The sequence below is a fragment of the Dermochelys coriacea genome, chromosome 5 (assembly GCF_009764565.3).
Source record: "Dermochelys coriacea isolate rDerCor1 chromosome 5, rDerCor1.pri.v4, whole genome shotgun sequence".
Taxonomy (NCBI): domain Eukaryota; kingdom Metazoa; phylum Chordata; order Testudines; family Dermochelyidae; genus Dermochelys; species Dermochelys coriacea.
In genome coordinates this window covers 29,920,987-29,934,296 of record NC_050072.1, presented here as the reverse complement: position 1 = coordinate 29,934,296, position 13,310 = coordinate 29,920,987, and the positions used below count along the sequence as shown (strand labels likewise).

The window sequence follows — 13,310 nt, the reverse complement described above, 5'->3', positions numbered from 1 at the left end:
AGTTGGTAAATAAGAGATGGCATTTACTCTTTAAAATTCAAAAATGAGAATGCCATATTTGTTAACCCCCTGCGGAATCTGGCTCCTTAATATGATGTCCAGGTGACAACATTAAAGAGAGCAGTTATGTGTCTTGTTTGATAAGATACCTGATACTGCACAGTATTAACAGATGATAAAGCCTGGTTTGGTCAGAGTCTGGTATTACCTCCTTTGATTTATGTTATCTGAACTAGCAAAACAAGTGAGTCCCTCTTGATCCCTTCATTCATTCTAGCGTCATAACTTTAGCTCTAAGGATTTTTTTTCTTTTCTGAGCTCAGAAAGCTGCAGCATATATTTTGTAGAGCAGACATTTGATTTTTGCTGTTCAACAGAACATCTCCCTTGCATCCATTTTGACCTCTTTGCAGATGGTCATTAGCTAAAGCTGGCTTTGGGGGTTATTTACAACAGTAATTTCCGTAATGTGAAGGGAGGAGAAGGGGAAGAAGTGGAAGGGAGAGCAGTCCAACATATTTCCTCCTAATGGTATAATTAATGTAGAGATAATTCACTTTTAATGTTAGCCAGGGAATGAATTAGCTTAACTCAGTGATAGGGACTGGTATAGGTTTATGTAGCTGAAAAGCAATAATTTGTTTTAATTTTCAAGTCAACAGGTATACCAGTGGCAAAGTTGACTCCAAATAAATTGTGCATGTTTTAACCATTGCCTTTGAAATGGTTCCCTAATTTTTTACATTACATAATTGCCAGCATCAATTATTATTTTATGAGGGGATTAAAAAGTTCTACTTTTTGTCTGTAATAATGGATAATTCCAACTGGTTTTCCCTAAGTTGCAGTTGAGTTAAAAATGTAAAATATACTGATGTTTTCCATAAGGCTCTGTATATTGCGAACTTGCAGACTCAGCTATAGTGTGCTGGTATATGGATTTGCCCCATAAAAAGTTTCTTTTTATAGGTTTTCTCTGTTTCTTCTTCAAGTGCTTGTTCACATCCATTCCACATTAGGTGTGCGCGCGCCACGTGCACAAGCGTTGGAAACTTTTTCCCTTAGCGGCTCCTGTCAGGCCGGTGGGCCCCCCGAGTGGCGCCACTGTGCCGTGCATATATACCCCTGCTGGCCTGACCACCTCCAGTTCCTTCTTATGGTCCGTGGTGGCGTTGGAACAACCTCTCTCTCTCGTAGAAGAGCAGTCCCTTAGCCTTTAGAGTAGCTGTTATCAGTTCGTTTACATACAGATTGTGGACACTTAAGTCATTAGGTGCTTGGAGGCCTCCATCACCTCCCCCGGGCTGTGGGGCATGCCACAGGCTCACGGCTTCAAGGCTTGTGCTACGTGCCGCAAATCTATGGCAGGAAGTGACCCCCAGGACTCATGTCTACGTTGCCTGGGGGACGGACATCAAACTGAATGGTGTAGGATTTGCAAGGCGTTTAAGTCAAGAATAAGGAAAGAGACTTTTGCCTAAAGCAGCTGTTGATGGAGGCCGCATTGCAGCTGCCGGTCCCAGAGCGCCTGACGCCAGCTCAGGCTTCCTCGGTGTGTAGTGCCCCGGAGCTGTCCAGAGACCCGGCACTGGCTAAGCACCGTAAACTGTCAGCCCTGGAGCGTCAGGCAAGGCCCCGGCACCACTCGTCTTTCCCGGTGCGGCTCCCAGCGCAGCCTAAAGGAAGGCGCGGTCATTCCCCCACAGGAGGCTGGCACCTCCCAAGGCCCCGAGCGCCGATAAGAGCGGGAAGGCTGTGGTACCGGCGCTGACACAGGCGGTCCTGGCAGCACAAGCCCCACCGAGCCCAGACCTAAGTGAGCTCAGTGTGGCCGATGGGCTCAAGGGCATAACGGATCAGCTCTCTATGCATGGCACCTTTGAGGCTGCAAAGGACTTCATTGAGCTGTCGGCGGCGAGCCCCCTCCTGTATGGGGAGAACCCTCCGGCACCCATGCTTCGGGTTCTGTCGAGGGGTAAGCCGGCAATGGTGTGCCGCTCTAAGACACCGTCCTGGCACCGCTCCCGGAGTTGGTCCCGGTCGAGCTCCAACTCTGCGGACTCACACTTGCCAGCCGCCTAGAAGGAGGTTGTGGCACCGGCAGCAGGTCGATGTGAAGAAGCACCAGAAAGGACACGCTGCTCTCCAGCACCGCCCAGAGACCGGCACCAAGAGGAGTTTCATAGATACTAAGGTCAGAAGGGACCATTCTGATCATCTAGTCCGACCTCCTGCACAGCACATTCCACAGAATCTCACCCACCCACTCCTACGAAAAACCTCACCTATGTCTGAGCTATTGAAGTCCTTAAATCATGGTTTAAAGACTTCAAGGAGCAGAGAAGCCTCCCTCAAGTCAACCATGCCCCATGCTACAGAGGCAGGCAAAAAACCTCCAGGACCTCTCCAATCTGCCCTGAAGGAAAATTCCTTCCCGACCCCAAATATGGCAATCAGCTAAACCCTGAGCGTATGGGCAAGATTCACCAGCCAGATACTACAGAAAATTCTTTCCTGAGTAACTCAGATCCCATCCATCTAATATCCCATCTCAGGGGATTAGTCCTATTTACCCTGAATATTTAAAGATCAATTACTTACCAAAATCCCATTATCCCATCATACCATCTCCTCCATAAACTTATCAAGTAGAATCTTAAAACCAGATAGATCTTTTGCCCCCACTGCTTCCCTTGGAAGGTTATTCAAAAACTTCACTCCTCTGATGGTTAAAAACCTTCATCTGATTTCAAGTCTAAACTTCCTGGTGGCCAGTTTATACCCATTTGTTCTTGTGTCCACATTGGTGCTGAGCTGAAATAATTCCTCTCCCTCTCCTGTATTTATCCCCCTGATATATTTATAGAGAGAATCATATTTCCCCTCAACCTTCTTTTAGTTAGGCTAAACAAGCCAAGCTCCTTAAGTCTCCTTTCATAAGACAAGTTTTCCATTCCTCGGATCATCCTAGTAGCCCTTCTCTGTACCTCCTCCAGTTTGAATTCATCCTTTTTAAACATGGGAGACCAGAACTCCACACAGTATTCTAGGTGAGGTCTCACCAGTGCCTTGTATAACAGTACTAAAACCTCCTTATCCCTACTGGAAATGCCTCTCCTGATGCATCCCAAAACCACATTAGCTTTTTTCACAGCCATATCACATTGGCAGCTCATAGTCATCCTATGATCAACCAATACTCCAAGGTCCTTCTCCTCTTCCGTAACTTCTAAATGATGCGTCCCCAACTTATAACTAAAATTCTTGTTATTAATCCCTAAATGCATAACCTTACACTTCTCACTATTAAATTTCATCCTATTACTATTACTCCAGTTTACAAGGTCATCCAGATCCTCCTGTATAATATCCCGATCCTTCTCTAAATTGGCAATACCTCCCAGCTTTGTATCATCTGCAAACTTTATTAGCACACTCCCACTTTTTGTGCTGAGGTCAGTAATAAAAAGATTAAATAAGATTAGTCCCAAAACTGATCCCTGAGGAACTCCACTGGTAACCTCCCTCCAACCTGACAGTTCGCCTTTCAGTAGGACCCGTTGCAGTCTCCCCTTTAACCAATTCCTTATCCACCTTTTGATGTTCATATTGATCCCCATCTTCTCCAATTTAACTAATAATTCCCCATGTGGCACGGTATCAAATGCCTTACTGAAATCTAGGTAAATTAGATCCATTGCATTTCCTTTATCTAAAAAATCTGTTACTTTTTCAAAAAAGGAGATTAGGTTGGTTTGGCATGATCTACCTTTTGTAAAACCATGTTGTATTTTGTCCCATTTACCATTGACTTCAATGTCCTTAACTAATTTCTCCTTCAAAATTTTTTCCAAGACCTTGCATACTACAGATGTCAAACTGACTGGCCTGTAGTTACCCGGATCACTTTTTTTTCCTTTCTTAAAAATAGAAACTATATTAGCAATTCTCCAATCATTTGGTACTACTCCTGAGTTTACAAATTCATTAAAAATTCTTGCTAATAGGCTTGCAATTTCAGGTGCCAATTCCTTTAATATTCTTGGATGAAGATTATCTGGGCCCCCCGATTTAGTGCCATTAAGCTGTTTCAGTTTTGCTTCTACCTCAGATATGGTATTATCTACCTCCATATCCTCATTCCCATCTGTCATGCTACCATTATCCCTAAGATCCTCTTTAGCCTTATTAAAGACTGAGGCAAAGTATTTGTTTAGATATTGGGCCATGCCTAGATTATCTTTAACCTCCACTCCATCCTCAGTGTTTAGCGGCCCCACTTCTTCTTTCTTAGTTTTCTTCTTATTTATATGGCTATAGAACCTTTTACTGTTGGTTTTAATTCCCTTTGAAAGGTCCAACTCTACTTGACTTTTAGCCTGTCTCACTTTATCCCTACATGTTCTGACCTCAATAAGGTAGCTTTCCTTGCTGATCCCTCCCATCTTCCACTCCCTGTATGCTTTCTGCTTCTTCTTAATCACCTCTCTAAGATGCTTGCTCATCCAGCTTGGTCTACAACTCCTTCCTATGAATTTTTTCCCCTTTCTTGGGATACAGGCTTCCGATAGCTTCTGCAGCTTTGATTTAAAGTAATCCCAAACCTCCTCTACCTTTAGATCCGTAAGTTCTTCAGTCCAATCCACTTCCCTAACTAATTTCCTTAATTTTTGAAAGTCAGCCCTTTTGAAATCAAAAACTCTAGTTGCAGATTTATTTTTGCTACTCCTTCCATTTAGTTTGAACTGAATTAGCTCATGATCACTTGAGCCAAGATTGTCCCCTATAACCATTTCTTCTATGAGGTCCTCACTACTCACCAAAATTAAATCTAAAATGGCATCCCCTCTAGTCGGTTCAGCAACTACTTGATGAAGGAATCCATCAGCTATTATTATTACTAGCACTTGTCCTCCAGTCTATATCTGGGAAGTTAGTCTCCCATGATCGTGCAGTTTCCATTAGTATTTACTTTATTAAAAACATTAAAAGGGGCTCTATCCATATCCAGATTAGATCCTGGAGGTCTTTAGCACACTCCAAGCACTATCGTAGGAGAGGCTTTACTAGTTATCTTCCCCAATGTAATTTTTGCCCAGACGGACTCTGTCTTATCCATTGCATCGCTTCTTATTTCTTTACATTCTACCTCATCATTGATATACAATGCTATTCCACCACCTTTACCCTTTACCTTTGTTTCTGTCTTTCCTAAACAGCACATACCCTTCAATACCTATACTCCAGTCATGACTACTATTCCACCATGTTTCTGTTATCCCTATAATATCTGATTTCACTTCCTGCACCAGTAGCTCTAGTTCCTCCATTTTGTTACCTAGGCTCCTCGCATTGGTATACAAACATCTTAATTTTTGCTGTTTGGCCTCGCTCACATTTTGTACCCTATTAGGCACAGTCATTCTACGGCCAGTATAACCTATTAGACTAGTATCCACACCGTCCTCGCTCCTTATATACATTCTCCTACGCACGGCTGTATCCTTTCTTACTTCGTCTTCTTCCCTCTCAATGCTAAAATCTGGCGTGGAGATTACCTGGACATCTCCCAACCATCTCCCCCAAATTCCTAGTTTAAGCTCTCTTTATCAGTTCTGCCAGCCTCCATCCTAGAAGTCTATTTCCTTCCCTACTCAGATGAAGTCCATCCCGAGAGAACTGTCCTCTGTCTGTGAATGCCTCCCAGTGGCCATACATCCCAAATCCCTCCTTATAGCACCACTGCCTAAGCCATCTGTTGACAGTCATAATCTTGTCACACCTTTGTTGCCCTTCTCTAGGAACAGGAAGGATCCCACTAAAGATCACCTGAGCCTCAGTTTCCTTAAGTGTCTTCCCCAGCCTAGCATAGTCTCCCTTAATACTTTCCAGTGATAATCCAGGAGGAGTTGAGACAGCCCTCCCCAGAGGACTCCCGCACATGGTCCTGGTCCAGGGAACGCCGGCACTGGTCCTGGTTCCGGTCCAGATCCCAGTCCCGGTCCCAGGGATACTGGTACCGCTCCCAGTACTGCTCAGCTGGGAGCCACTAGTTCTCCCGCCAGCGCAGATCGTTGGCACCGCCATGGCCTTCGCGATCGGTGTCGCCGCAGTCCGGTGCCAGCGCTGACCGCTATAGCTACCTACACCGGGGCCTGGACAGCAGGGACCCTCAGGGGAGCTGGTAACCTCAATGAGGGCTGCCAGGCCATTGGCCCTTCTGGACCCCCAGGCCTCTCAGGTGCGCCAAGGGGCCCCGTCCAGGGCAAGTTACTCGGTCCCAGTCCCCGGACCGACACCAGGCGGTGCCGGAGGCAAGAGTATCCAGGCCTCCAGCATCCCCCCAGCATAGACCGGAGAGTCCAGCACTGAGCCCGGTGCTGTCCCATGGACTCCCACCCCAGCCTGAGCTGGAGGCCCCTATCACGGGAGATGGGAAGCAGGAGGATCAACCAGAGGGGGTCGAGCAGCAGCTAACCTCCTCGTCTTCCCCCGACGAGGTGGTGGCAGGTACAGAGGTGTCCGGTCCCCCACCGATAGACCATAGAGCCCACCAGGAATTGTTGCGCAGGGTCGCCCAAAATTTGGGGTTGCAGGCTGAGGAGACGGTTGAGCAGGAGGACCTCATGGTGGACATTTTGAGCCCCGAAGGTCCATCCAGAATAGCGCTCCCGCTCATTAAGACCATTCAGTCCAACTATAAAACTATATGGCAGACCCCGGCCTCCAGCGCTCCAATGACTAAAGGAGTGGAACGTAAATACTTTGTCCCATCTAAGGGCTATGAGTTCCTGTTCTGCCACCCAAGTCCATGCGCCCTAGTGGTTTCAGCGGTAAACGAAAGGGAGCGCCATGGACAGCAGGCCCTGGTGGACGAGGGCAAGGCAGTAGCCAAGACCTCTGTCCAGGCCTCCCTGGATTCGGCAGATGCAGCGGCTAGAACAATCGCATCAGGGGTGGTCATGAGGCGCTCGGCTTGGCTCCAGGAGTCAGGCTTGGCCCCCCGCCCCCAAGGTCCAGAATACACTCCAGGACCTTCCCTTCGAAGGGTCCGGGCTCTTCTCGGACCAGAAAGACGTGAGGCTGCATAGCCTCAAGGACTCGCGAGCTACACTCAAGTCGCTGAGTATGCACACCCTGGCGACTCAGAGGAAGCCCTTTAAGCCGCAGCCTCCCTCTCAACGCCAGTACCAGCCTTGCCATAGGCATGAGCCTTACCGTAGGTGAGGCAGGGATAACAGGCAGTGGCGCAACAAAAATAATAACAATAACGCGCCGGGACTGAACCAAGGCCAGCGGAAACCCCAGCCGGGCACTAAGCCAGGCTTTTGAAGGTGCGCTCAAGGACAGCGTACCAGACCAGTCACTGGATCTGTCCCTTTGTTTCCTGAACTGCCTATCCCGTTTCTCCCGTGTGTGGTCCACCATTATGTCAGACTGTTGGGTCTTACACACGGTGCAGAACGGGTACTCACTGCAGTTTGCCTCCCTTCCCCCCTCCCATCCCCCTTCCCCGTCCCTCTTCAGGGACCTCTCTCATGAGCATCTCCTAGAGAAGGAAGTCTGCTTGCTGCTAGAGGCAGGGGCGGGAGAGGCGGTGCCGCATGGCCCAGGGGAAAGGGGCTCTACTCCGAGTACTTCCACATCCCCAAGGCCTTCGCCCCATCCTAGACCTGCGCAGGCTCAACAAATTCCTGGTCAAAGCCCAATTCCGCATGGTCTCTCTGGGCACCGTCATCCCTTCCCTGGATCCGGGGTCTGGTACACCACCCTCAACATGAAGGACGCGTACTTTCATGTCGCCATCTTCCCAGCACATCGAACGGTTCTCTTGTTCAGTCTAGCCGCGCCCCCAAGGGTGTTCACAAAGTGTATGGCGGTGGTGGTGGCCTTCTTACGGAGGCAGAGAATCCGGGTGTACCCATACCTCGACAACTGGCTCCTGGCAGGCCGATCCGAGGCGGAGGTGCGGGACCATGTGGAGGTGACCCTGAGATTGTTCCGCGAGCTGGGGCTCCTGGTCAACATCCCCAAGTCCATGCTCATACCCATGCAGAGAGTGGAATTCATAGAGGCGGTCATGGACGCGGTACAGGCCGGGCAAACCTTCCTGTATCCCAATTCCGGGCTATCCAACAAGCGGTGGCCTCCCTGTGCCCGTTTCCAATGACCAGGTGCTGCCTGCAGCTTCTGGGCCACATGGCAGCATGCACATACGTAGGGGCATGCCAGACTGAGACTCAGGACTTTGCAGGCATGGCTCGCTTGGGTGTACTGTCCAGGCAGGGACCCCCTGGACTTCATGGTGACAGCCCCAAGGGATGTGCTGGACTCCCTGCTGTGATGGCAGTCCCAGTCTTGGTTTGCGAAGGCATCCCCTTTGCCGCCCCACTACCGTACCTGACGCTGGTGACGGATGTGTCAAACCATGGATGGGGGGCTCACCTGGGGGACCTTATGATGCAAGGATTGTGGTCCGGAGCAGAGCGGTTGCTCCATATCAATGTGAAGGAGCTCAGGGCGGGTCGTCTCACCTGCCAGACCTTTCACGCCACTCTGAGTGGTCACAGTGTGACAGTTCTGATGGACAACACTACTGCCATGTTTTATATAAACAAGCAGGGTGGGGCTTGTTCCTCGCCACTCTGTCGCGAGGCTCTCCTCCTCTGGGACCTTTTCATAGCCCATGCAATTCACCTCGAGGCGTCCTATCTCCCGGGGGTGCAGAACGAGCTAGCGGACTCCCTCAGGAGGTTGGACCGCATGCACGAATGGATGCTCAGGGAGGATGTCATGCTTTTGCTCTTCCGCAGGTGGGGGTTTCCCTGGGTAGATCTGTTTGGCACCAGGGCCAATGCCCAGTGCCCACGGTTCTGTTCATTCCAGTGCCACAGCCCGGGCTCACTCGTGGATGTGTTTGTGATCCTGTGGAGAGGGGGCTTGATGTATGCCTTCCCCTAGCTCCCCTTGGTGCACAAGGTCCTGCTCAAGGTGCACAGGGACAGAGCGGCGGTGATCCTCATCTCCCCAGCCTGGGCCCGCCAGCACTGATACACATCACTCCTAGAGCTGTCGGTGGAGGCTCCAGTAGTCCTGCCCCTACACCGGGACCTCATTACACAGGACAGCGGGCAGCTTCTTCACCCCGATCTACAGTCACTGCACCTGATGGCATGGAGGCTCTGTTGCTAAACGCCCTGGAGAGCCAATGCTTCCTTCCCATGCAGCAGATTCTGCTTGGCAGTAGAAAGCCATCTACCAGGGTGGCCTATTGACCAAGTGGAAAAGGTTCTCGTGTTGGTGTGAACCCCAACAGGTGTGGCTGGGCCAGGCCCTGGTGCAGGCCATTTTGGAGTACCTTCTGCACCTCAAGCAGCAAGGGCTAGCCCCATCCTCACTCAGAGTGCACCTGCAGCCATCTCCACCTTCCATTCGGGGTTCTCGGGCGGCTCGGTGTTTTCCCACCCAATGGCGGGATGGTTTCTTAAAGGGTTGGAGAGGGTGTTCCCATACTCCTGCCCCTCCAATCCCTCCATGGAACCTTAACCTGGTCCTTTCTAAACTCATGGGACCCCCTTTTGAGCCCCTTGCTACCTGTTCTCTCCTCCACCTTTCCTGGAATGTGCCATTTCTTGATGCCATTACCTCAGCCAGAAGGGTGTCCGAACTCAGGGCCCTCACCTCTGAACCACCGTATAAAGTATTTCACAAGGACAAGGTGCAGCTCCGGCCGCACCCCAAGTTCCTCCCTATGGTGGTCTCCCAATTCCATTTGGGCCAGGACATTTGTCTGCCGGTGTACTTCCCAAAACTCCATACGGACCCGAGTCACCGCAGCTTGCACACCCTGGATGTGGATCAAGCGCTGGCATTCTATTTGGAGCTCACCAAGCCCTTTCGCAAATCCGCGCAGCTGTTTGTGGCTGTAGCCAAGAGGATAAAAATCCAGTGTCGGCGCAGCAGATTTCATCTTGGATTACAAGCTGCATCAGGGCATGCTATGAGCTTGCAGGTGTTCCAGCCCCAGCGGTCACGGCCCACTCGACCAGGGCGCAGGCGATTTCCACGGCGTTCCTGTCACGGGTCCCAATCCAGGAGATCTGCAGAGCAGCCACCTGGTCCTCAGTGCACACCTTCATGATCCACTATGAGGTCAACCAGCAGGCCAGAGAGGACGTGGCAGTTGGCAGAGCGGTCCTCCGAGCAGTTGTTCTGTGACTCCTATCCTAATCCAGAGGTAAGCTTGTAATTCAGATAATGTGGAATGGACGTAAACAAGCATTCGAAGAAGAAAAAACAGTTACTTACTTTCTCGTAACTGTTGTTCTGCGAGATGTGTTGTTCACATCCATTCCACCACCCACCCTCCTACCCCTCTGTCAGAGTCGCCGGCAAGAAGGAACTGGAGGGGGTCGGACTGGCAGGGGTATATATGCATGGTGCAGTAGCACCTCTTGGGGGGCCCGCTGGCCCGACGGGAGCCACTAAGGGAAAAAGTTTCAGACGCTCATGCACATGACGTGCGCACACCTAATGTGGAATGGATGTGAACGACACATCTCGAAGAACAACAGTTATGAGAAAGTAAGTAACCGTTTTTTCTTACCCTAAAATCTGAGGGCATACAGCAAATATTGTCCGTTGTTAGCTTACAGGGAAGCACCTTGTTACAAATGTTCAGTAAACAAATACTAAAATTTTAATGCTGTCTTTACAGGCAGTTGCGGAAAGAACTTCTTATAACTTGCTTCTTTGTGGGAAGAAAGTGCTGGGGCTTGGAGGGCTTTGAGGCTTAGGGAAAGTTTGGGCCTCATTCACGTGCAATAGTCTGTCCACGTCCTACAGAGAGCCCCGTTTAAAAGTCAGTGGGGCTTGGGGTGTGGAGCAGTCTGCTGCCATACAAAGCAGGATTGGAGCCATAAGGGGGAAGCTTCCTTTGGCTATTGCCTGTCTATATTGCTAATTTTTTAAATTAAATCTTAATTTTGTGTCTGTAAGACTGAACCTGCTTCCTTCTGTCTGCTCACTCTGTAATGGAAGTCTCATCACATAGCCTTGTCCTACCAGCAGAGAGGGTGATATGGCAGCAGCAGTAGAGGATGCAATAGAAATAGTGACATCGGGAACGTTAGCATGATTATATACTTCTATGGAAAAAATAGCATATGCTGGTTCAAAATGCAACTCGCAACATAAGCTGGCAGAGTGACTCACTGAAGAAAACCTCGGTTGCAGTTGTCTCTGTTCCTCAAGGAGTAGTGGCTTTCACAAGCAAGTGAAATGTTTACTATAATCAGAAAATAAAATAGGAAAACACCCCTGCTTGGAGTACGACCCACTCTACGACCTTGGACATGGAGACTTGCCTCTCCCCTGTTTCCAAATACCCATTCTTGTTGTCCTTTCCTCGAGCATCTGTGCAAGGGGAAATCCAAAATGATCTGAAATTAACTCTTTGTTCATCAGAGACTTGGTCGTGCCCTTTAGTGTCTTTTTATTTATTGGTGAGGCAATAATTGAAGCAGAAGCTTTCTAAGATTATTTTATTTGTTAAGCTGTCATTTATAGCTTTCAAATAAAGTTTTTAGCTTTACTTAGTTTCTCATCCTGAGGGTGATGTCTGATTACAAGGTGTCAGTGACTCCTCAATTCTGATTCTAATTCTGGCACTGACATTTTCTTCCTCTAAAGACTGGGTCTTGCTCCTTTTTTGCCTCCATTTTATCATCTGTAAAATGGGAAGAATAATACTTCCCTGTCTTACAAGTGCCTTGTAATTCATTACTGTTTTATAAACTGTTTTGAAGATGGCAAAATGCTCTGTATTTTGGATGTTGACTGTTATTGGTGTTTGTCTCCACAGTGTTGACAATTTTGGACTTGGTCTTTTGCTTCAAACTAAGCAGATAAAACGGATGGTATCATCCTATGTTGGGGAAAATGCAGAATTTGAACGACAATACTTATCTGGAGAATTGGAAGTTGAGCTTACACCTCAGGTAAGCTGCTTTCCATAGGGGGATCAGTCAATTCTCCTTTTTCATCTGTAATAATGATTATTATAATAATGTAACAAGATTCCCATCTTGTTTTCTTTTTAAGGTGTCTTTTCTCTTTAACTGTTGTTTTACAATATTAATATTTTCCATAGTGGTAGGTGTGTGTTGTAACATATGGCAGTTGTTCTCAAATTGTGGCCTGTGAACTGCTGGTGATCTGTTGTGAATTGACTGATCATGCAATGTAAACTTCCCATTATCACCTTAAAAGGTTTCTTAATAAGAAATTAAATATTATTTGTATTGGTCACTGTTTGTTTCTAGAAGTGCCTGCAGTCTTCTAGGCAAACGTACAAGAGGGAACAGGTCTAGCTCAGGAGAACTTACACTCTTAAAAGCACAAAATGACAAGTTTTGAGCAGCCTGGAGAGGAAGAGTCAGCTTTGGGGAGTGAGCTGGGATTGAGGGCTAGTGGAACAGACTTTATGGCAGGAGAAGGGGGCCAACAGTTGAGAGTAAAAGGATGTGAAGTGGAGGGAATAGACGGCTGAGTCTATGGAAGTGATTGGGGAAAGAACTGCTAAGCGGGAATAGAGAGTGAGGAATAAAGTCAGGGACATTGATGGATTGGGGGTCATGGAAGGGTCAGGTGAAAGTAATGGCTCTTGGGCAATGTTGAAAGAGATGAAATGGTAGTTGGAGGGTGGGAAATGTAAAATATTGAGAGATCCAAGAAAGAGCAGCGTGTTGAGAAGACACGGATGAGTGAATGGCTATTTTGGTGTTGATCCAGGATTGAAAGTCAAACTAGAAGTTGAGTGCTAAGGGGTCAAACAAAGTAATCAAGCGTGAGGGTGAGAGACTGTGAAGAGAAGAAGATCCAGATGTCAAAATCAGAGAAGAAGGTGTTTTGTGGAGGAGTTATGTATAGGGATATTGTGCAACCGTGAATGAGTGGAAAGATGGGCGTAAGACTCTCTCTATAGATGTGGTTCATGATATCAAAAAAGTTAGAGAACCCCTGAGTTGGGGTATTTGCTCTGACTTTGTTTATTAGATTAGAAGTAAATATGTAACTTCTGCTATCTAGTGGAAAAAAATTAAAATTGGAGCTTTAAGTTGCACAGTGTGAAATTTAAACATTAATAACATGTTAGTTGAATTTAGTCATAATTTTGTGTTAAATCTCAGCGTGCATATACTGTGTTAGAATTTAATGCTTACAATCTAGCTCTTCAGCCAACCCAGCTATAGCAATTCTTGCACAAAAGGATAATCAGGGATGTTGGGTACAAGGGTAAACTAGAATGT

At 47.9% G+C, this 13,310-nt stretch overlaps 1 protein-coding gene across 2 annotated transcripts in view; it reads left to right on the top strand.

Moving 5' to 3' along the window:
- The window catches only part of OXCT1 (3-oxoacid CoA-transferase 1), a 142,863-nt gene that overhangs the window by 36,110 nt on the left and 93,443 nt on the right, over positions 1 to 13,310 (top strand). Inside the window, exons 1-2 of one of the 2 annotated variants that reach the window (XM_043514264.1) lie at positions 8,619 to 8,623; positions 11,864 to 11,999. In XM_043514264.1, the coding sequence (XP_043370199.1) occupies positions 11,916 to 11,999 (84 nt within the window). In that variant the 5' untranslated portion in view covers positions 8,619 to 8,623; positions 11,864 to 11,915. Of the gene's footprint in view, positions 1 to 8,618; positions 8,624 to 11,863; positions 12,000 to 13,310 lie in introns of those variants that run through there. The other variant, XM_038401717.2, reaches the window with a different exon arrangement.